This window comes from Peromyscus californicus, unplaced genomic scaffold (genome assembly GCF_007827085.1).
Source record: "Peromyscus californicus insignis strain IS unplaced genomic scaffold, ASM782708v3 Scaffold_9__1_contigs__length_137607984, whole genome shotgun sequence".
Lineage (NCBI taxonomy): Eukaryota > Metazoa > Chordata > Mammalia > Rodentia > Cricetidae > Peromyscus > Peromyscus californicus.
In genome coordinates this window covers 108,548,346-108,571,359 of record NW_026294617.1, presented here as the reverse complement: position 1 = coordinate 108,571,359, position 23,014 = coordinate 108,548,346, and the positions used below count along the sequence as shown (strand labels likewise).

Genomic DNA, 23,014 nt, shown 5'->3' with positions numbered 1-23,014 from the left:
AATAAGAAAATCCTGCTGTACAAATCCCACAGCCAGGCGTGCACAGCTGAGATACACAAGGGCTTGAAACTCTGAATCTGGACTGTACCAGCCTTACCACACATCATTTTATTTTCCTGGTTCAGCATTTTCTGTAAATATTCATTTTAAGTGTTTTTTTTTTTTAAATTAAATCACTTTGTTCCCAAAAGATCTGTTTTAGACTTTCTAGACTTTAATTTTAATTCGTAAATTGGAAATGCCACCGTGCTTTGGGATGGAGAGAAAGGTTTTCCCAGTGGCTGCCTTGAGGATAACAGCTGGCGTAAGAAAACCTGAGACACGTATTGGAAGTCAGTCATGTTGATAAAATTATTTGTAAAAACATCCAGTAGTGTTGTTGGAAATCTTGGCTTGCCTGTCATATAGAGGATGTTGGCAGTGGGATGAGCAAAGGACTATGACCTCAAAGTGATTACATCCCTTAACCATGCAAATCATTAATTTATTTCCTTGAAATCTCGGGCAGTGTCAATCATCGTGGATTCTCCAGTCAGTGAACCTTTGGTAGGACGTCCTGGGTATTGCTGTTGTAGCACTCCAAGGAGCCACAACTTTTGTTTTCTGGTACAGGAAACCTACAACCCATTCAACAAAACAAGAAAGCCAATGTAATTCCCACCCACTCCCCAGAAGCCAGAGGACATTAACTTTCCATAAACAGAAAGAAAATTACAACTAGTTCAGTCAGTCTCCCCCACCCCCACCACCACCAATGCTCACGGTTGTTACCAAATCCTGCCCCTCTGTGTGTGTGCCAAGGGAAGGCTGTCTGCCCAGCTCTCCCTGACCACACTACCACCTTGGTAGGGCACAGGGCCTGCTACTACCTACTTTTGCTGTTCTCAGAGCCCACTGGGTATGTCGCCAAATAATGCTGCCTTTGTGTGCGTAGGGGTATATGGTGTATGCCCGCGTGGTGTGTGGGAAGGCACATCCGTGTGCGCACGTGAGCGGGGCACAGGCGGATGCAAAATGGTGTTTCCTATCGCTCGCTCTCTCTCTCCCCGCTGGAGCTCACCAGTTGGCCAGACTGGCTGTCCATCGAGTTTCTGGGATCCTCCTATCTCTCTGCCTTCCCTGGGCTAGGATCAGAGGCACATGCTGTCACACCTAGATCTTTACATAGGTGCTAGGGATCCCATGTGGGATGAACTCAGGTCCTCGTGCTTCCATAGCGAACAATTCCCCTAGAGCCATGCTGCTTTGCTATCTGTGTTTGAAGTATCGCAATTATCCATCTATGGGACCAACATAGTAGCCATTGTTACCCATTTCTTGGTGCCAGGCCCTTCCTTTGGCGAAACCCGAGTCCCGTTTGTGTGACAGTGTCTCACTCTTTCTGCAGAGAGAAAGGCAGGACAGTCCCACCACCATCCGGATGACGGTGCAAGTGAAGGTCCACAGGAATTGCTATCAGGCTCTCAAATGCTCAAGGCCACGCTTGAGAAAAGGCTGACTGTTCTAGCAAAAGAATGATTCCATTGTAACTGTCATCTGGCTGGCACCGAGGAGAAGGAGGGCCAAGGTGATCTTGCTTCTCAAGACTAAACTGGATGAAGTTCAGTGTGAAATCAATAAAAGATTTTGTTTTTTTTTTCTCTCGGACCATTTCTCTTGACAGATGAAAATCAAAACAAAGGGAGAGTGGGTGATTGCAGGTCATGTGGCCCTCTGGTGCCAGCTGCAGGACTCCAGGATTAGCCCTGCAGCTGTCCTTTCCTTTGTTTTATTGGGGGGCGGGGTTCATTGAGATGGCTCTTGCCATGTAGCCCAGGCTGGCCTTGCACTCAGCCCTCTTGCCTCTTTTCTCTACACAGCACTTTCGTTTAGGGTAGATGGCCTTGGCTTTGAGAATCACTAGGGATATTGCAGTAGTGTTTGCCTCCTCTTCAAATTCACACACTGAAACCTAAGGGAGCAGCATTTGGACCTGGTCTTTGGGAGGTGGCTGGGTTAGTGGCTTAGGAAAGAGCCCCAGAGAGCTCCCTGTAGAGCAGTGGTCCTCAACCTCCCTAATGCTGGGACCCTTTAATTCCTTATGTTTTGACCCCCCCAACCATAAATTTTCATTGCTACTTCTTAACTACAATTTTGCTACTGTTATGAATCGTAATGTAAATATTTTGGGAGATTGAGGTTTGCTGAAGGCGTAGTGACCCACAGGTTGAGAACCACTCCTCTGGAGGCCCAGACTGGCAGTAATACTTGCTATGTGATGGGATTTATTAGACTGGCTTACACAATTGGAGCCTGAGAGTACCTCAGTGGTTCTGACGGGAGGGAAGGATGCCCACAGTAGCTATTCTGGAATAGAAGTATTCACCAGCAGGAAAAGGCAGGCAGGCAGGCAAGCATTCTATTTTTTTTCTCAGATCTCTTTATGTCTAGGGTGCACCTTACCCCCAACCCTGTCAAAGGTGCTGGACTTCACAAAGACTCCAGGAGGATGTCTCCCTCAGCTAACCCTTCTTGGGAATGGCTCCACAGACCCTTCCGGAGGCATTTCTCTTAGTGGCTTCCGGAGTCATTCAACTTGACAAGATTCACCATCACTCCCCTCAACCATCTGAGGTTACAAGGAACCATCCTTGAGCCCAAAGTGGGTCCTCATTCCATATAGAATCTGATAGTACCCTGACTTGGAGTTTTATTGGTCCCAGGAGAAATCTGGGGATTTTGTTGCGGCAGCACAAATAGACTAAGACACATTTCTCTTTCTTTCCCAAGGAAAAGCAAGCAGAGATCTGAAATGTGCCATATGTCAGGCACGAGGTACACATGATATTATAACACAAATATCATCTGTGAATGTGTTGTAGGATTGGACAGGTGGCTCAGTGGTTAAGAGCACTGGCTGCTCTTCCAGAGGACCCGAGTCTGATTCATAGCACCCACATGGTGGCTCACAACAGCCTGTAACTCTGATCTAGGGGATCTGATGCCCTCTTTGGCCTCCTTGCATACAGGATGCATACAGAACACAGGCATTGAAGAGTAGAAAGAGGGAGGGAGGCAAAGAGAGAAAACTATTGTCACAGCACCAAACTTGGATTATAATTAGCCTTTCATTAGATATGACTTCTAAATGAAAACTAAACGTTGAACCCCACCTCAAGCTTCCTCCCAATACTTCTAGCCATAGAGCGCCCCCTTCCGTTTTGCATCCTTTCTCACACTGCCGCTTCCCATTTCTTTCTTCCTTAGTAAATTTACTCATTTTTCAAGCTTTTAAGTTTCTGAGGATAACCTTGCACTTCTGTTTCAAGTCTCATAATTTTTTATTTTAGCTGGAATGTAGCACTCAATGGGCTTTGCTTATTTTGAAGAATTAAATAAGATTCAAAGGACCAATGCACAGCCCTTGCTCCAAAGGGCATGCTGGAGAGATTCTTTGTAGCTATGTGTAAGAGCCCTCGGCAGGGAACATGCATGGAAGCAGTTCTGAAGGATAAGCTTCACTGCAAAAAAGGTTACATAAACTTTTATAGCTACAAAACGAATAAGGTCCTAAGTCCATATGTTTACCAAGAACATTGGTGAAGACGCCGGGCAGACAGGTTGTGGCAGAGCAACAGACTCTTTCTGGGTGTTTATGCTTAAAAAAAAAAAAATTCTTAGTGTTGGACTGGTGGGAGTGAGTGGCCTTCTGAGCAACACATTCCTAAAGTTTTACCTAACTTAAAAGATGGGCCGGGCGGTGGTGGCGCACGCCTTTAATCCCAGCACTCGGGAGGCAGAGCCAGGCGGATCTCTGTGAGTTCGAGGCCAGCCTGGTCTCCAAAGCGAGTTCCAGGAAAGGCGCAAAGCTACACAGAGAAACCCTGTCTCGAAAAACCAAAAAAAAAAAAAAAAAAAAAAAAAAAAAAAAAAAAAAAAAAAAAAAAAAGATGGTAACTTAGATACAGAGGTCGGTAACTAGAAACAGCTGGAGCGAACTTTGACTCCATCCCCAACATTCCATCTCTCCACAGAGAGGAAGTCAGTTCTATTCTGCAGAATGTAAGACACAGAGGAGGTTTTTTCCAGGGAGCTTCAGTTCACACAGGATTAACTATCATTTTCTTCCAGTGGGGGGCGGATGGCTTTTCTCTGGATGGGGAGTGTCGGGGCCCGGAAGAACATTTAGAAGTCAGGATTAACTATCATTTCTTCCAGTGGGCGGCGGATGGCTTTTCTCTGGATGGGGAGTGTCGGGGCCCGGATGAACATTTAGAAGTCAAGTCAACAGCAATTCCGTATCACTAGCGCAGTGATTGGCAGGCGAAGGTTGGCCGAGTCCCAGGCGTTCCTTTCCTGTGTTCTCTCCGGTGTTACCTTTCTCACCCTAAACAATGCTCGGGATCACAATTCCTCCAGCCCACAAGGTTGCGCCGGCATTTGGCCTCTTGCTCCGCCTGTGCCGTGCAGGAATCCATCCTTGCCGGGGTTCCTGGCTCCGCCCTCCAGCGAGGACCTGCAGCCTGTCAAACTGGTGGGTGGGGCGTGCACCAGGCCCCGCCCCCGACGTCACCGGCCCCGCCCACGAAGCTCTGGGCCCTCCCGCGCTGTCCCCTCTGCTCTGTTTCGGCTGCTCCGCTGCGCCATGGCGTTCGTGACCAGGCAATTCGTGCGCTCCATGTCCTCCTCCGCGTCTGCCGCCGCCAAGAAGATCCTGATCAAGCATGTGACGGTCATCGGCGGCGGGCTGATGGGCGCCGGCATCGCGCAGGTGAGGGGGTCGCGTGCCCAGGGTATCGTGGAAGTAGTTCGAAACCGGCCGAGAAGGGAGCAGCATGCTCCACGGTCCCAGATCCAGAGCTTTTGGCCCAGTCCTTATGTGCATGCTTCTGAACCAGCTGCCCCGGGCCGGGGAAGGCTCGGTGGAGAGCGCTGGTGCACGCGTGCACGCTGGAGTAGGCTGTGCTAAGTTCTGTGTGCAGAGTTGCTGAGTGTGTTTGCTCACTCCCGGGGGCAGATAGGAATCTGCTTGCCAAGACCTGGGCTGCTATTTCTTTTAATTTTCCTTATCAGTTTGATTAAAAAAAAACAATTATCCGGTTGTTATCTAGGCAGTTTTCTTTCCAAATGTCCTGCCTCTTCCCCCATATTTCCTTCGTTGGCCTTCACTTTTGAAACATTTTGGAAAGTCACCTAGTGGGAGTTTGTGGAGTTGCTGGGACTCCGCCCCAGGCTGTGCCAAGCAACTTTGACCTTTGACCTAGTGCCCTGGGTGCAGAAATCTGTGTGCATGCCCAGCTCTCAACCCCATGAGAGTGGGAGACAGAGATAAACGCAGAGGGCCCTGAGAAGTCTCTAATCTCTAATCAGCTTCTGTAGGACTTTGCCAGCTGAGGCACACACAGTTCAGGATCAACTGTGCAGTTTGGATACTATAACCCATGTAGTACTCTTTTCTGTTAATAGTTCCTTTCTACGTCCATTGAAGAACTATGATGTCCTCGCTGTTACATTCTTATCATTTTAGGCCTTTGCAACTTGAGTTTTGTGGCAGTGGAGAGCAGTAGGCTTATCATATTTAATTAGGGAGAGTATCTTCAGGTCGGTGTCTTTTCCCAACCAAATGCATACTTCACGTTTGCTTTAAACATGTTAGCAGTTAACTTGATTGCATTTTCTTCTAAAATCTGTTTGTGTGTTAAAAAAGAAATACATAGCTAAACTGGAGAAAGTATATAGCTAGCACCTATATCCCTGTGAACCTCCAAAACTTCTCAAGGCCCTGAGGAGGAGATTGGCTCTTCAGGTCCAATAAAACAATGTATCCCTTAAGAAATGTTTGAGCAGGATTGGAGAGATGGCTCAGTGGTTAAGAGCACTGGCTGCTCTTCCAGAGGACCTGGGTTCAATTCCCAGCACTCACGTGGCAGCTCACAACTGTCTGTAACTTCAGTTCCAGGGAATCTAGCACCTTCATACAGACATACATGCAAGCAAAACACCAATGCACATAAAATAAAAATAAATACATCTTTAAAAATGTATTTTAAAAAAGAAATGTTTACGCAACATCTCAGTAATGAGATAATAGGGTTTTATGCCTCCAGTAACAATATAGGAAAGGATCCAGAAACGGTTGTGGATTATAAACTAATTAGAAAGCATCATACAGTTTGTGTACAAATGCAGGTTGCTGTGTTCTGTGGATGCTGCGTCCATCATTGACCAAAAAATAGTGTGTTGTACTGCCTGAGGACCCACACAGGAAGCACTTAAACTTCAGTGGATAAGGTGCTAGAACTTTGAGGATAGGAAGGAAAGTGAGTGACAAGAATAGGGATCGTAGATTTGTGGATTAAATACTTGAGTAACTGGACCAGGAGTAGCGGGACCATATGGAAATTTTTTGAATAAAAAAGTAACAAAGACCCAAAGTCTACACAGTGGGCATTCATAAGGAACAGCAGTTCCTCCAGGTCATTTTAGGTGACAGCTCTAGTCCTTCAGGGGAGACTGCTTTCCTGTGTAATGTCTCCACTATGTTGCCAGTGGTTTAGCTGGTCCATTTCTCACACTTGGCCTTGTAGCGAGCTGTTTCTAGGTAGTGCCATCCCCTTCTATTTGAAAAAAAAAAAATCCATAACAGACAGTTTTCTGGTACAGGGTAATAAATCTTTTTTTTGCCTCCAGCACCAGTGGTTAATTATTAATTAATGTGTTGAGCACAAGGAGTTGGATGGTCTGCATGGTGGTGCTAACACAAGGAAGCTGCTTTTTCTCTTCACTTCCGTTTCTCCAGAGTAGGCCAAGTGTTGGCTTTGTAGGAATATGGGAAAGGAATAAGTGAATTAGCACCCATGTGGCCGTAGAGCCCTAAGAGAAGTCACACTGTCTTTGTGATTATTGCCGTTGTTACATTCAATCCTGTCCTGCTGTCCTTTTAGCCTGATGTCATGTCCACTTGTGAGCCTCATCCTTGACGTGGAGGTAGGTGTGTTGGGCTTAGGTGGAGAGCACTGATCCCTGCTTCCTGGGCCATCTTATTATCCCTGACGCAGAGACCAGCTGATACTGCGGTTTGCTCGGGGACTGCTGAGCAGGACAGTGCCTTTTATTTCATTATTCCGCCTGAACGAGGCCATAAAAGTACAAACACAAATTAGCATCTGGGTTATCATCATCCATCACATTTAGCTCCCATTTCTCTCAAATTCTGTAGGAAGTAGTCTAAGTCAGGTGGCAGTTTTAACAAATTGATGTGTTCCAGTTTGTGCTGAATGATATGGAAAAAAAGGTGTGAATAGGTTTTATATGCACCCAATGAATTTATCAAACAGTTAAGTAATTTTAGACAAACGAGGTCCAGGCTGAGTCACATTTGGCCAGAGCATAGGCTGTTAGTTCATGTGTACTTTCTAAGAGCATCTACATTGCCTGTCATTTTTTTGTTTATTTTAAATTAAGATAAAAAGGACCCTCTTAGACTGCAGGTTAATGTTTAAGTACATTGACTTGTTTTACGTGTTTGCCTGTTAGGTACTTCTCACTTGGTTCTGACTGTCGATTTATCCTCAGCCAGCTGCTCAGGCCGGCAAAGAGGCCTGTGGCATTAAGTGAACTTTGAGTGGAGACAGATTGCTTTCTGCTTTGTAAAGAAGGAAGGAGGAAGCCGAAGCCTCTGCGTTTCTCAGGTTGATGGAGGAGTCCTTCCTAAGCTTTGCTTACGCTGTTCTCATATGAAGAGTCCGGAACGCTCACACCCGCCATTAAATGACTGCGCTGCCAGCGAATGGTGTTTGGGAGACTTCCTGGCTCAATGTGTTTAGTATCTTACACTTTGGTGGGGGGCGGAGTTTGAGCTTGTGAAGATTAGGAATTCATCTTACCAAAGCCCTCAAACTGGTGTGTTTTGTGTGCTTGTGTGTGTGTGTGTGTGTGTATATATGCTTGAGCATGTGTGTCTTTTTCAAAAACTCCAAGATGAGCTGGCTGGTAGCTCAGTGATGGAGCTGTGTGACTGTGATCTCAGCACTCTTCCATGTGAGATGGGAAGTGAGGCCCAGCTGTCTCACTTACCTGTCTCGAGGCCCAGCTAGCCTGGAGTGTGTATCATGGCAGAGGCAGCAGGTAGGAGAGAACCAACTCGCAGAAATTATCCTCTGATCTTTTCATGCACACTATAGCACACGTATACACACACACACACACACACACACACACACACACTAAAACCAGCAACGTACATTTATTTAGAGTTCTTTAAACTATTGAACTGGTTGCAGGGGGAGCGTTCTAAGCTACGGATGAACGTTTGTTGGATTCTTTTGTCCTTGCACAATGCTCAGTAAGTGGGCAGTGCTCGGACAGACTGGAAAGCTTCTCCCTAGCCGCTGAATTCGTCCCCACCTCCCCTCGCTGTCCTCACTGAATTTTCTGGTGTTTCACGGAATGGTAATCAGAGCTCTGTGTATTTGTTAGCCTTAGTAACTTCTGTTGTTACAGTGAGTTACAAGTTTTCTTGAAAAAAATAAATGGAGAAACTTATACATGTTAGCATCATAGGAGACTAGCATAGTTCCCGGACTGTGAGCTCTCCTTTCAAATGTGCCTTGTGGAGGCCATATTTTTATTCCCAGCTCTCTGTCCTTTCTTCCTTCCTGGTTCCCCTATGTAGCTCTAGCTGGCCTAGAACGGACCATATACACCAGACTGGCCTTGAACTGACAGAAATCTACTTCCCTCTCCAGACAAATGCTGCGATTGAAGAAATGCACCATCATGCTCAGCACACCAGCAGTTTTTTCTGCTCAAGGGCACGCCATTTGTTTGCCATAAACTTCTCCCTGCTTTCCTGGGTTCCTTAGCTCTTTATTGGGTGGTCCTCTGGTAGACGCTGAAGCACAGCCCTATGGCATATTCATCTTCTGACCTGGAGGGGATTTGGAAGTGCCGCCATTCTTAGAGGGCGTAAAAGTTGAGCTGCCAGATTTTTCTTTGTGATGATGACATTCTACTTTGCCTGTCACTTGTCCCTTTCTTGGGTTTTCCATTTTCTCCTCTCCCTTCCAGTCTCCCCCGCTGATGTACCTAAGGCACACATGCTTACCTCGGTCCCGCTCTACTAGAACCACATGGAGCTGATACTGCTGCTAAAGACACATGGTGGCTGGCGAGTGGCGCCCTAAGTGTGAAAGAGCAGGCACTGAGGTCCCTGCAGGAGTTGGTTTTATTTTTTTACACACACACACACACACACACACACACACACACACACACACGCCACAGTGAACCTGTGGCAGTCAGAGAACAGTGCCTGCCTTTGAATATTGGTGCTAGGATTGGGAAGAAGTCAGATGTGAGGATAGTTTCATGACATTGGGAGTTTGGGGATAGACTGTGATGTTGATGAAGTACAGTCCTCCTGGTGGAGGGTCCTAAGACATTCGCCAGCGATGTGCTGAGGGTGCGGGGAGACCAGGGATGATTGCAGCAGTTGATGCTACTCTCTTGGATTTACCATGTAAGTTATTTATGCTCCAGAAAACCTGATTCAAACTTTATGATGCATTTGCAAAAATGCATAAACCCAGTGTGCTTCTGCCTGGCACGGTTGCTTGGTCCTTTGGCCAGAGTACTGGGGGCTTTGACAAGCGTGCTATTCACTGGGCCTATTTTTACAGCTCTGAAGCACCCTTGTCTAAAAATATTTCCTCTTTGGCTGAACCTGCCTTCCACCAGGCCCAGGAAAGTCATGGAGCTGAGGACATAGTCTTCAAATGTGTGTGTGTGCGCGTGTGTGTGCACGTACATATGTACATGTGCATTTGCCAGGGAATGCATACTGAGGTCAGAGAAAACCTGTAGCAGGAGTCAGCTCTCTCTTTTCACCATATGGGTCCTGGAGAGTTGAACTCAGATTATCAGGTCTGGCAACAAGCTCCACTACCTGCTGACCATCTTGCCTGCTACCTGAAATTTTTTTCTAAATACCACCCCTCATTAATGTAATTATTCTTGAACTGTCAGGAGAAGCCTTAAGCTACCTCCCGAGGAAGATCTGGTTGTTTTATTTGTTTTTAATCCCAAAGCATATACCCCAAAATGAAATTGCTGATTATACAGTAATACTGTTCAAGTTCTTGAGGGATTTCTATGGAATTATTTTGCATTCCATCAACAATACATAAAAATTCTTCTCCATTTCCTTGCCTACAGTTTTGTTGAATGCATAGCTATTATTTTTAATTTTCATTTATTATTTGATAATGTCATACATGTACACAATATGTTTTGGTCCTCTCTACCCCAGTTCCATGGCCTCCTTTCACAGCCTCTTCTCTTTGAATAGCCTCTAAATACATTCAGTGCCGCTCGTGTGCACACGGGTGTGAGACCATCCTACCAAGCTTGGGCAACCTCCCATCAACCACACTCCTGAAGAAAAATGCCTCTCACTTCCCCAGTGGCCATCAGTTGCCAATAGCTCCTCAGCCGGGGGTACGGAGCCTCGTGAGTTCATCACTCAGCTATGCTGGAATATTTTCTGGCTTGATCTTGTGCAGGTAATCATAGCTGATGTAAGCTCATGAATGCAGTGGCCGAGCCATGTCCAGAAAACACCATTCCTCCCTTTCCTCCGGCTCTCACATTCTTTCCCCACCCCCACCATGTTCCCTAAGTATGTGTGTATGTGTGTGGGGGGTTAATATAAATGTCCTATTTAGGGTTGAATCTTAACAGTACTTACACTTAGCACCAGTTATCAGTCTGTATTAACTGAGAGGGGAAAGTTGAGAGCAGCACTAATCTGTGTGCATGAACATCACATTTAGAAGGACGTTGACGACATGTCCATTTAGCAGAGCAATAGTAGATGCTCCCCTAGGGCCTGTGACCTGCCATAGGCTTTTGACCAAGTGTACAGTACCAGGCATGAGGTCCCTCATGCAGAGCAGGCCTCAGATCAAATCATAAAGCAGTTGTTTATCCCCATAATGGTCATTCCACAATTGGACCGGGCGACACACCTTGTCAGGTGGGTCTGTATTGTAGCTTGTAGGTCTACCACTGAGGAAGTCCACTGATGACATTCCTCCCCTAGAAGCCTGCACAGCACCTTCTGGTCCTGTGAAAATTAGCCAACAGGTAGGAAGATTTCAGGTCACTTGAGCTTGACCTCTCCATGTCTTACAACCAAAGTATGCTGTGTGCTCAGCAACCAGTAGCAGTGACAGTAGCCTGTGGTGTTTGGGGAGCCTCTGTGGCCTCTCTGACCATAGCTTGTAAGGCAGTACCCCACACCTGGCACAGAGTTTCATGTAATAACCAGTGTCTTTTGGGGGAAGTATTGTCCACCCACGCAGGAGACCTCTGTTCAAAATTCTCCTTTAAGAATTTTTTTTAAGTAGTTTACAAAATAGTGTATTTCCATAAGGCTTTTTCATACATCTTTAGTTTTTTGGTCAACCCTCCTCCTACCTCTCCTTTCTGTCTTCTCCCTGCCCCCATCCCCACCTGAACTACCAAACCCCAGTATTTCCCCCACCTCTACTTTTTTTTTCTTTTTGTTTTTCGAGACAGGGTTTCTCTGTGTAGCTTTGCGCCTTTCCTGGAACTCGCTCTGTAGACCAGATTGGCCTCGAACTCACAGAGATCCGCCTGCCTCTGCCTCCCGAGTGCTGGGATTAAAGGCATGCGCCACCACCGCCCGGCCACCTCTACTTTTACATCACATGTCTTCCTTTCCTTAAGGCCTCTTTCCCTCTCTTCTCTCACGGACCCCCTCTAGCGTCCTGTCCTCTGTGGACACTCTAAATTAGACACACGAGTTTAAAAATGTGAGTCAGCCGTGCACTTAGCAATAGCTGTTCTAATGGATGTGACGGTTCGGGATTTTTACCGTGTGCTCTCGGATGGACTTCAGCAGGTCCACGAGCCTCCGAGTGGACTCTCCTCTTCCTGACCTTTGTTTCGTTTACTGGTCCGTTGCATGCTTTTCTGTGGAGAAGGGCTCGTGGCTCAAAACCTTTGAGAGGCCCTGCTGTCGTCGGCCACCGTGCCAGGTGAGCTGTGACTAATACCCTGACAGTCAGAGCTTTGCTGGTCTCTAACCGTATGGTGGTGAAGAAACTCGGAGGCTTAGTCCTCTGGGTGATGGAAGGAATCGCTGGGTCTGTGTCCCAGACAGACAGGCACAAACGGCAGGGTCCCTTTGATAAACATGGCACATTGACCGGCTGCACTAGAGTGAACTGAACACACACGGCCCACTTGGGAATCGCAGGCGTGGCGGTCAAAGGGCGGAAAACATGGGTTTCTCTTTAGGCAGCACATGCTGCTTGCCCCACTGTTCACCTTTCGACCGACGACGTTCCAGCCACTGGTCGGGGGAAGACCACCCTCTGCCCACCAAAGAAGCTTCGGCTCCTACCTCGTTTCTCGTTTCTTCTTCTTCTCAAGCTAATGATGTGATTTCTCACAACTCTAAAACACTTGAAAGTTTCGTAAGGATTGAGGTAAAGGGTTTCTAATAACAAAAAGCAGTTATGGTTTCTTAAACATCATTTCTACAATAATTTACAAATTGAGGCTTTTGAAGAGCAGATGTGTCGCCCCTGTGTTGCTGTGATTTTTAGGAGGTGTCTCCGTGTTGGGTGGGCCCAGGCTGGGTGGCAGGTGAGGTATGGCTGTTGCTCTGGAGGAACCCATTGTCTGCTGAGGAAGAAATACAGGTAGGAATGCCTAATCCTAAGAAGGCGACCGACTGCCTGCCCACGCTGTCCAGGATGCGCCGACACAAGGGAGTTTCGATAGCTTAGTGTTACGTTACAGTTCTTTTTCAATTTTGTTTTGGGGGGGCTAAGAGAACTTGGTACCAGCACCCACCTCCAGTGGTTCATAACCATCTATAACCTAGTGCCCACTTCTGGCCTCTGCAGGCACCTGAGTGCATGTGGTGCTCATACAGACAAGCAGGCAGACACACACATAAATACAAATAATAAAAATAATTGTTTTGCTTTTCTTTTTGATGGAAAGTGAGACAGGGTTCTGAGTTTGAATTCAACGTCTTCCAACATGCTGAGCATGGGCTCTACTGCTGGCTGTATCCTGAGCCCAAGGAAATTTCTATTTTTATTCTTTGGAACAGAGTTTTAGTGTATGAAGACATTTAAATACAGATTTTAAATGCAAGGGTCAAGAGACAGAGGCATTGAGAAAGAAAGTCGGCAGCACTGGGAGCATGGTGGTTACTTCTCAAAGAAGACTCTCCAAGAAAGAACTTTTAGACGCTTAAAGTATAATATGACATAGACTGTACCTTCTAATGATAAAGAAAAGGGACATTAAAGTGTGTGTGTGTGTGTGTGTGTGTGTGTGTGTGTGTGTGTGTGTGTGTGTGTGTGTGAAGACAGATGGGACTTGTAGTTCTACATAGATACAGTTTATAATGACTGGGAATTCCAGTTGTCCTGTGGATAGGGGTGTGCCCATTCTTCCTTAGGGGTTGCATTTGTAGTGACAATAACTTCAGAACTTGAAGTAGATGATGCAATAACCCTCAAATAATCCCCACAACATTATCTTGAGTTCATAATTGAAAAGTATTATTGACCAACTCCTCAAATTTTAACTTATCACTCATCTTTGACAGCTGAAATTTCTCCTGACTTTGGCTGTTTATTGACCAAATTTTGAAAGTTTGAGTGAAAAAACAACAAACAACCCCCCCCCCCCCCGAAACAACCTACAATCTATTCCTTGCCGTTTCCTGTTCAAATTCTGGGGTTGGTGGTACCATCATGTAACAGAGTGGCTACCAAGAGATGTTGGCTCATGGGCTCAGTGCTCTGCTCCGATTCTTCTCCCACTGTGGGTCCCATAGATGATCTGTTGCTTCTATACATCAGAAGAGGCACAATGAAGTGACTTCCTCCACTAGGCATAGGGAGAGGCTCCATTAAAGGAGGGGCAGCCTCTGTGTTGGGCTATGAAGGATGAGCCGGAGTTCCTTCCAGCAGTAGCGATGGGAAAGAACATGTCTGGCAGTGAAAACATGGGTGTGGATTTGTGAATGGGGGAAGGAGGAAGTGACTGGGAAAGAGTGTGGGCTCAGGTTACTCTGCTCTGAAGTATTTGAGCTTGAATAGTTTGCCTCAAGTAAAAGATCGTGTTGATTTCTGTCACTGAGAGATTTTTAAATATGAAAGCAGACAGATTAAAAACCCATCTGAAATAGCTTGCTTTCGTGTAAAGTAGTGTAAGATGAGCAGTAAAAACCTTACTGTCAGATTTTAAAACAAAAGATATTGGGGAGAGACTTCCAAACGGTGAGCTCCAGGTTCAGCAAGAGACCCAGGTTCAGTATAAAAAGTAGAGAGCAGTCAACGAATACACTCATGACAGCCTGGGGCCTTTGCATGTATGCACAGCACACACACACACACACACACACACACACACACACACACACACACACACTTCAAAATGCAATACACTGTATGTATGCATATACACTTTTTTAAAGGGGGGCAAATTAAAGATGGGGTCAAGGGAGAAGTATTGTCAGAAAGTTCTGCTCCGCAGAACAGTGACACCAATAATGTCAAAGAGAGCCGGTTTGAGGATTGAGACGGTGACAGCTTAGGACAGAAGATGTTGGTTCCGGGTATGGTTGGAATTATAGGAATAATTGACATTTCAGAAGGAAGGGATGTAGAGCCAGGAGAATATTGGAAGCAGGTCCTTGAAGGAAACCTTTGTTTAATTGTCAATTCACAGGGCCAAAAGGAGACACACGAGACAATTGCAGCTTCGGAGTGGACACTCTAGTTGTCCATTTCATCTATACAGACATTGATATTGGTAGATGTTGGAGTCAATGGCACTTCTGGAAAGTTCTTGTGTCCTAGGACAAGCAAAGTAAGAAAATATGTTAATAAGAACATACTTACTTCCAAGGAAGCAGTCTTTCCAGAGCAAATAAAAAGCTTAGCAGCTCCAGTGGCTGCACTGTGGGGACCTTTGTGTCACACAGCCTGGGCTTCTGGGGTCATTTGCATAGCACGGACTATTTGGGCCACTTACACTGTGCAGTCTTTCTCATGCATGCTCCAATGTATGTAGTTCTACATGTGGTTTTATGCATTGCATGTCTCATTAGCATCTCAAATCTCCACCCATGGATGTGCCTTTTAGTACCGTAGTGAGCTGGAGTAGGCCATCTTCAGATATGAGCGCCTGTGAACCTGCACCAGGGGCCACATTTTGTTGGGCTCATGTAGGGTTTTTTAGCTTTCTATTTTACCAGTAGACTTTTCCTTGTGTACTGGCTATGCAGCCATTGTGTAAGGCCCACCCTGTCCCACCTCCACATGAAATATGACAGTAAAGAATGAGCACGGATCAGCTACCAGGAGGCCAGTGTCTCAATACGTTTTCCGTTGTTGTAATAATGCCTGCCACTATTTTTGAAGAAAACTGGTTTGCGTAACTCGTGATTCTCTCTGTTGGAATGTCCCAGGTGAGGCAGCCAGATCTGGGGAAGGTTTTGTGCTGCTTCAACCCGTAGTAGAGAGTGGGAGAGAAGGATTCATGCAGGAGAGAAGCAAGAGAGAGCCACACTCACTTCATAGCTGCCTCTTCTATGGCGATGGACCCCCCCTGCAGAAGACGTTTGTCTAATGCATCCATTTCCATAACCCTCTAGTCTTCCCCTTCCTATGCCACCTCACTTGGACCAGAGCTGAACACAAAGTTTGGTAGGAAAACTATATGTAGACTACAGTAGCCCCTGGTAAATGGTCTGTAATTTGTCTGGCAGTAATGGTGGAGACAGTTGGGAACCAAATCAGGTCCTTTGCAAGAACAAGCACTCTTAACCACGGAGCCATCTCGCAAGGCCCTGGTCTCATCACTTTATAAAAATAATCATAACACACACACACACACACACACACACACACACACACACACACACACACACACACTTTTGGTCCTGAAGATTCAATCCAGGGCCACATGCATACTAAGTACATCCATTACCACTGAGTTACACTCCCAGCTCCTGGTGTATTTGAGTCTTGCAAAGCTTAACTCATAGCCTGCTGGTTGCCAGAAGCCTTACTAATAACAGAAATCCACACAGATCTTGTGTGTTACTCGTGTTGTACACAGTGAACAGGCAAGAGCCCAAGAAATCCCTGAGAACTGTAGGAGTGAATTCACACCATCAGATGATGATGTGGCACTCCCACCATGGGAACCGCCTGAGGGCGGGCTCAGAAGTGCAGGGTGCACTTGGGTAACCTCCTGAAGTTATGATTTGATACTTCATCTTTATTTCCATTTCTCTCTGTTGCAAATGGAACCATGTATGGGCAGAGCTTATGAGTGTAAGTTTGGATAACTTTTAACTTCCTGGGTCATACTTTCCCTAGGCAGTCTATTTCTTCATTGTTTAATTAAGTTTGTTCTTTGACAGTTTCATACATGTATATAATGCACTCGGTTACCCTCACCTTCCCTACTCTCTCTTATCTCTTTCCCACCCATTTCCAATGCCCCCACTCCCCCTCCAGTTCCCTCTCCCATGTTCATGTCTTTTCACTTGCTTTTGTGACCCGCTGAGTTAAACCAGGACCCTCTGAGTGCCCATGGACAAGGAATTACGCAGTGGAACCTGGTGGTCTCACCAGTGAATACACGCTGACCATAATGACTCCTTGTCTTCCACAGTCCATCAGTAGCCAGTAGTTCAGCACAGATGGGTAGGGCCCCATCAGCCCCTCCCCGGTCCATGACTTGCTGTTGACTTGTCCAGTCTTGTGCATGAACGCTCTAAGTTCACGATTGCAATGGGAGTCTCATGCCTAGAGGATGGCATTCCTAATGAGTCTCTCCGTTTACCCCAGATGGAAAGCAATGGCAGATCAAAGAACTGATCCCATCCAAATTCAGCTTGACCAACCAGTGAGTTTAATGGGTTTTCTTTCTCCCAGGAGCAAGCATTGCTCTTCTCATCAGAGCATGGGTGACTTTAAACAACTGCATCACCCAAAAGCCCCATCCTAGTGTGGATGATGGACGCTGCGTCACCGTCCCTGTGCAGACGGCTGCTGCTGCTTCATGAAAGCGTCTCCTCTCCCCAGCCAGTTGTTTACTGCTGGTGTAACTTCAGAGAGAAAGGCCCTGCGAGTCTAACAGGGGTTTTGAGCCTCGGAGTCTTGTAAGTTTTTGTGAGTTTCAGGAGCCCCAGCTTCTCTCTTTCCAGGAAGGAATGTTTCCATTCAGAGGAAACAGATACACATTTCTTATAACAAATCGGTTTGTTGGTAGTAAATGATAAAACAGACAGTCATATACATATGTTTTCTGCATTTATGGCATGCCAACTCTTCTCTCGGTTCTTTGGGTATTTGTAGGTTAAGAGGTTTAGCTGTGTGCTTGTTCAAATGGCTGCAAGTCTCCAAAAGGAATGTGTGTGTGAGCGGCCAGTCAGTTGGAAGCTGCGCGGCTTCACGGTCAGATGTGGCGTTCCTCGGTGGGCTGTGCCTGGTCCAGTGCCTTTGGCCCTGACAGAAGGAGGAAGGGGGAGTCTACAACAAACAGGCGGTATTGGTTTGGGATACACCACCATGCTGTAAGGACTTACATTCACTTGTATACCCCTCCCAACACGTCTGTCGCCCCAGTTCTGCAGAGGAGGAGATGGGTGGGGGAGGTTAAGAAATAACTTTCAGCTTCCAGTTGGCTCGCGGGCACCAGAGTTTGGCCGTTGCCCAGCGCAGTGTCATTTCAGACTGTTGCCCCAGACTCTGTCATACCATACCTTCCTGGGTTAAGGTCATGTGAGTGAGTCGTTCCAGTTTCAAGTCCCATGTCAGCTTTCAGTGTACTTACTGCTGGAATTAGGACAGCACACTTGCCCACAGCGGCCGTTGGCATCAGACGGGATGCTCTGTGAGATGGGCACGGCTTTTGATAACAGATTTGTTTGTTCACTGTGCTGTCCTAAGGCTTGGAACTAGGTACAAAGTTGAGTCAACCGCAGGCAGTAGTCCGTGAGGAATGGTGCCCTGCATGGTGCCCTCGAGGGTAGTTGCAGTCCATGACAGGAGTGCAGAGGCATGGGGGGGGGCAGGGTCCAGAGTCACTCACCCTAGAAGCCAAGTATTGTGTCTGTGACCTTTGGTCACTGATGGAGGGCATTTCTGGTAGCCTCTGCGTTTTATCCAAACGGTGGAGAATTCTGCGTCCCCACTCTACAGGTTGTTTGTATACTCCCCTGCAGTTGCTTGGCTCCCAAGAAAACACAGCACTTCAGATTTCATATTCTCTCCTTGGCTGTAAACCATCACGGAGCTGAACACTGTGGAATAATCCTCTTGTACACTGAAGATTTGTCACTTGAATTGTTTAATAAAATGCTGATTGGCCAGTAATCAGGCAGCAAGTATAGTTAGGACGACCAAACTAAGGATGATGGGAAGGAGAAGGGCAGAGTCAGGAATCGCCAGTCAGACACAGAGGGAATAGGAGATGAACAAATAACCACTCAGAGGCTTAATATTACTTATAAATGCTCAGCTGATAGCTCAGGCTTATTACTAACTAGCTCTTACACTTAAATTAACCCATATTCCCTATTTACGCTCTGCCACATGGTTTCTCTCATAGAACCTGGAGCTTGCCAAGCAGGCTAGACTAGCTAGCCAGTGAGTCCACTCCTGTCTCCACCTCCCCAGGCAGGTGCTGGGGATCCGAACTCAGCTCCTCACGCTTGCATGGTGAGCACTTTGCCAACAGAGCCATCTCCCTAGCCCTGATAAGTATTTTGACAATTACCAAAATGATGTTTGATTGAAGCCATATGATTGTAGACCTGTTATCCTAATTAATTTCTGTGTTGTGTGACAAAACGTTTCCTGGGGAGGTGCAACACACACGTCTACTCATCCCAGATAGGGACGCCATGACAGATTAAAGTACAGATAACACCAAAGTCCAACTTGGTGAACCCATGCGTTTTATTGGAATTACTTATAGGGTGAGGGGTTACCTACAGGAGCAGAAATGACTCAAAGACAGCTGTATCACCAAAGCCCACCCCAGCATGCGTGACAGCTCACAAAGCTGGGAACCTGGAGCACACATCACAGCCAGCAGACAGTTCAACAGGCGGAGAGTGCCTTTCCAGGTTCCAACTGTGGTCTGAACCTCTACCAGGCAGCTCAGCTGGTCTGGTCTCAGAGTCTTCTTTTGCAGCTCAGCTTGTCAGGGAGGGAGTCTCACTAGCAGCTTGACTTTGCTGCAACTGAGGAGGGACTCTTGGCTTTTACTGCTCACTCTGGCAGGGAGGGAGTCTAGAGAATCTGGTCAGTTTCAGGGATTTCCTGAAGCTCTTTTGACTTGTTTACCTTCCTGCTTAAGGAGCCTCCTGCAGGATGGAATGTTTTAATCTCAGAGGAAACTGTTACACAACACTCCGGAAGTTTCAGTTTTCTTTCTGTATCAACTGGAACAGTAAGGTTAATTTCATAGGGACTGTTAATGCGTATCAGAACGTCAGTGGGGACATTGGTAAGACTTCTTAGTGATATTGTTACCAAGTCTACAATAGTTACAATTTTCCTTCTTGGGTTGAAAGAGAATATAAATTTAGTTTATAGTCTATAAATGCTATTTTATTATAATTGTATCTTGAAAGCTGATTATTTTACCAGATAGTCAAAATGCCATGTGTGCCTCAGACTGGATTACAGGAAGACAAGTCCTGGAGGCAAACAGGCTCAGAACTTAGTCCTGGCGTCATGGCTTACCTGAGTAGTCAAGTGGCTCAGCCTCTTTTGTAGTGATGACATATTTTGTGAAACAGATGCTGTTTGCTTCACCAGACTTGCTGGGTTAGTCAGAAATGGCCTCGGGAAAATGCAGCCTTGATCCTGGCACTCAGTAGGTTCTCAGTACCTCTCCCAGTTCTTGTTAATTTTTTTTCTCTGTTTTAAAGGGTTTGTGTTTTTCTGTTGGTTGAGAGTAGATGTAGAACGTTACTTCCATTGGCGCATATATATAAAGAAAAAAAAGACAAATACACCAGTAATTCAGGAAGAAGCATGCTGGCTCTCAGGAGGCCTTGGCTGCCTAACCATACTTACAGTTGCCTAAGTGGGTCAGGCTAGTCTGCCATGAGAATCATGCAGCTTTTCTGGATTTTACTGGGGCAGGAGCCAGCCCTCCTGCTCCAGCATCCAGCTCTGTGGTAATCCATGTAGACTGACCCCCCAGTGAGAGGACTATGAGGCCCATGTGGAGGGGAATGGTAGAAGTAAGGATCACTGGTCTCGTCATCCCATGGATATCATATGAAGCATGTGAAGTGTACCGGGCCATAAGTTGTTTGTGGGCCTGGCTTGGAGCTTTGCACAGGTCATGATGTTGCCCTCCAGTAGTTGCTGGCCTGTGTGTCTAGGGCACATCTGTTGGAAGTGACTGTATGGAACCTGAGCGTCTAGATGGTGTTGGTCTTGGTATCAGTCAGTGCCTCCCATGTCTTCAGGATAGGTGGGAAATAAGCCAGTGACTTACACAGAGTCACTCTGGCATGATCGTGTACCGTGCATTTCACTCTCCTGGAACAATGCCGGAGATTTAGTTGCCCTGTGGTTGAGCAGCTGTGTTTGGCCAATTGTCTGCACATCTGAGTACCCGAAGGTTTCCTCTGCGCTGCTTAAAGATGTGAGACTAGCATGGTTCCTCAGTCTGAAACCCAACAAAAAGGGCTTGGTGACGTCAGCCAGAGGCGGTTATAGTAACCGGAAGATGTTTTTCTCGAAATATCACCTGCGGTCTCACCTCAAGGGAGACCCACTTCCTTAAGGATGAGTGCTTGGTCCCTGGGTGCTGGCCATTGTGGGTGCTTGGTCCCTGGGTGCTGGCCATTGTGGGTGCACAGGTAGACTGGAGGCTTCATCGGGGGTGGTTTGCCGCTTTCACAGAGGAGATTAGAAACTCCCATGTAGGAAGGCTTTTACCATTATTGCTCTTTGTTACTGACTCCCGCTTGGCACTATCTTGTGCCATGAGTATTTAAATCTTGTCAACTCTAAGAGCTGAACAGACCTGAGCAGTTTCCTGATGGAGATGAAGAGGGGGAAATCTGGGTTGGGACCAGGTGGGTAAGGAACCGCTTGTTTCAAATGCCATCGGGATCGTATTTCAGAGATCCCAAGACAAGAGCAAACGTCCCCACGGCAGCCCCTTACTTGTCCCTGCTCTGCAGGTCACGAGCCTCCATTGGTGGCCATCACTCCTGCCTGTCAAGTGACTCCTCACAACTGTCAAACACAGAGCAGTTCAGTTACCTGCCTGGCCCGACCAGGCACTTGAGATTTATTCCTTTCTGGTCAAACGTCCCTATAAGTCCCCCCCTCCCCCGATCAGCTTTGGTGATGCTCTAGAAGGGCCCACTGGACCCACATACACTCATCCTCCTGGTGGCAGTTTACCACTGCCAAGGGTATAAAGTGCTAGCGGGAAAGAGGAAGGGCCGCTGGGGTATATCACATGTCAGGCAGGAGATTGCAAGGCCCTTCCCTCCCCCATCACAGTCACATTGGACACGTGCAGTTCCCTCAGCAGCAAGATGTGACCAAACGTGTAAAGGTCGTCCATAGAGGCACTAGCTAGAGATTCGCTATCCAGGATTTTCCTGGGCAGTGCGCGTGATATCACCCGCTACCTGGTACATTCCAAAATCGCCCTGTCTCACGAGAGCCTGCAGGGGCGTAAGCTGCCTTGTCAGAGAGTGGTGGCAGTCCTCTCCGTAGCCAAGCTCCAGATGTGAGCCCACGCTCAGCTTGACAAGCAGCCTTCCGGAAGGCGACAGACCGGGGCCCGCTGTGTCAGCTCCTTCTGTACTGTTTCTAAATTTGCTCTGCCCATTCACCTTGAACCTACCTGAATTGGAGATTCATGCAACTCGAATTGGATCTGTGCATGATTCGAGTTGCTGGCTGGCCTGGGTTCCTGGGTGTTCTGCTTTGGAAAATAGTGTGACCTTATGCTGACAGCTGAGCTCACTGCGTACGTCTGTCTTTTATCAAGATGATGCATCCTTCTTGCCCCGGTCGCCCTGATCTGTCCGTCCTTGAGTCTCTGCAGCTTTTCCTTTCTGTGTTTCTCAGGTGCCGAAGCAGGCCACAGGCCGCACGGGCTCTGACCTGCACCGCGCGGGCTCTGACCTGCACCGCTGTGTGCGATGAAGCCTGCATTTCAAACTTGACTCGGCACTGGAAATCTTGCTTTGGGATTCGAACCTGCTTACCTTTACACGCTGCTCATTTGCTTCTGTGTCTTCCCTCTCTGGTTTGAGTGGCTTGGCTTCAAGAATCTTACATGGCGACGGTGTTTTAAGACTTGCCACCTTTGCCTTCTGATGAGCTCTTGGGCAGATCTCCGGCTAGCCTGCCCTTCTGGCCACACCGCCAGTGTGGGTCCTAAGGCAGTGGCGCTAGGGCGTGCTTTGAGTCCCTGGGGCCTCTCATGGGCGCTGGCTGTCACAGCATGTCTGCGGTAGGTCGGGTGTGTCGCTCTGCTCCTGCGCTGACTTGGTGGACTTACACTTGTGTGTAGGTGAGTCAGTGGATGATTTTTTTTTTTTTAGACAAATTCCCTGCTCTGTGGTCCTCACCAGAGCTTTTGGCAGATTGGTGAAAGACCGGTCGATTTGACACTGACACTGTCTAAACCAAGCTTTGTGACAGTCTGTTTGTGAACTTGGGACATAGCTTTGCTCGTTATACCTGTGTCTCAGGGCCATCACCCACCCCAGGGGCAATGGAGAAGGTGGACATCTGGAGTTGCCCCCTAAACTGGTTGTCAGTGACCTTGCTCTCCGTTGAGTTTTGTCATTAAATAGCTCTTGGGGACAGGGTCTTTTGTGGCTCAGTGATTAGAATTTTAAGTTTCACCGACTTCTGATTTAAGGGCTGCAGAAGCAGGGGACAGAGGGGACAGAGGGGTGAGACTGTACCCA

At 47.1% G+C, this 23,014-nt stretch overlaps 1 protein-coding gene across 1 annotated transcript in view; it reads left to right on the top strand.

Annotated features, from left to right (window-relative positions):
• The first annotated feature begins 4,553 nt into the window (after positions 1 to 4,553).
• Hadh (hydroxyacyl-CoA dehydrogenase) overlaps positions 4,554 to 23,014 on the top strand; it is a 40,708-nt gene continuing 22,247 nt past the window's right edge. Inside the window, exon 1 of the mRNA XM_052731413.1 lies at positions 4,554 to 4,750. Coding sequence (XP_052587373.1) covers positions 4,625 to 4,750 — 126 coding nt within the window. The 5' untranslated portion in view covers positions 4,554 to 4,624. The remainder of the gene's footprint in view (positions 4,751 to 23,014) is intronic.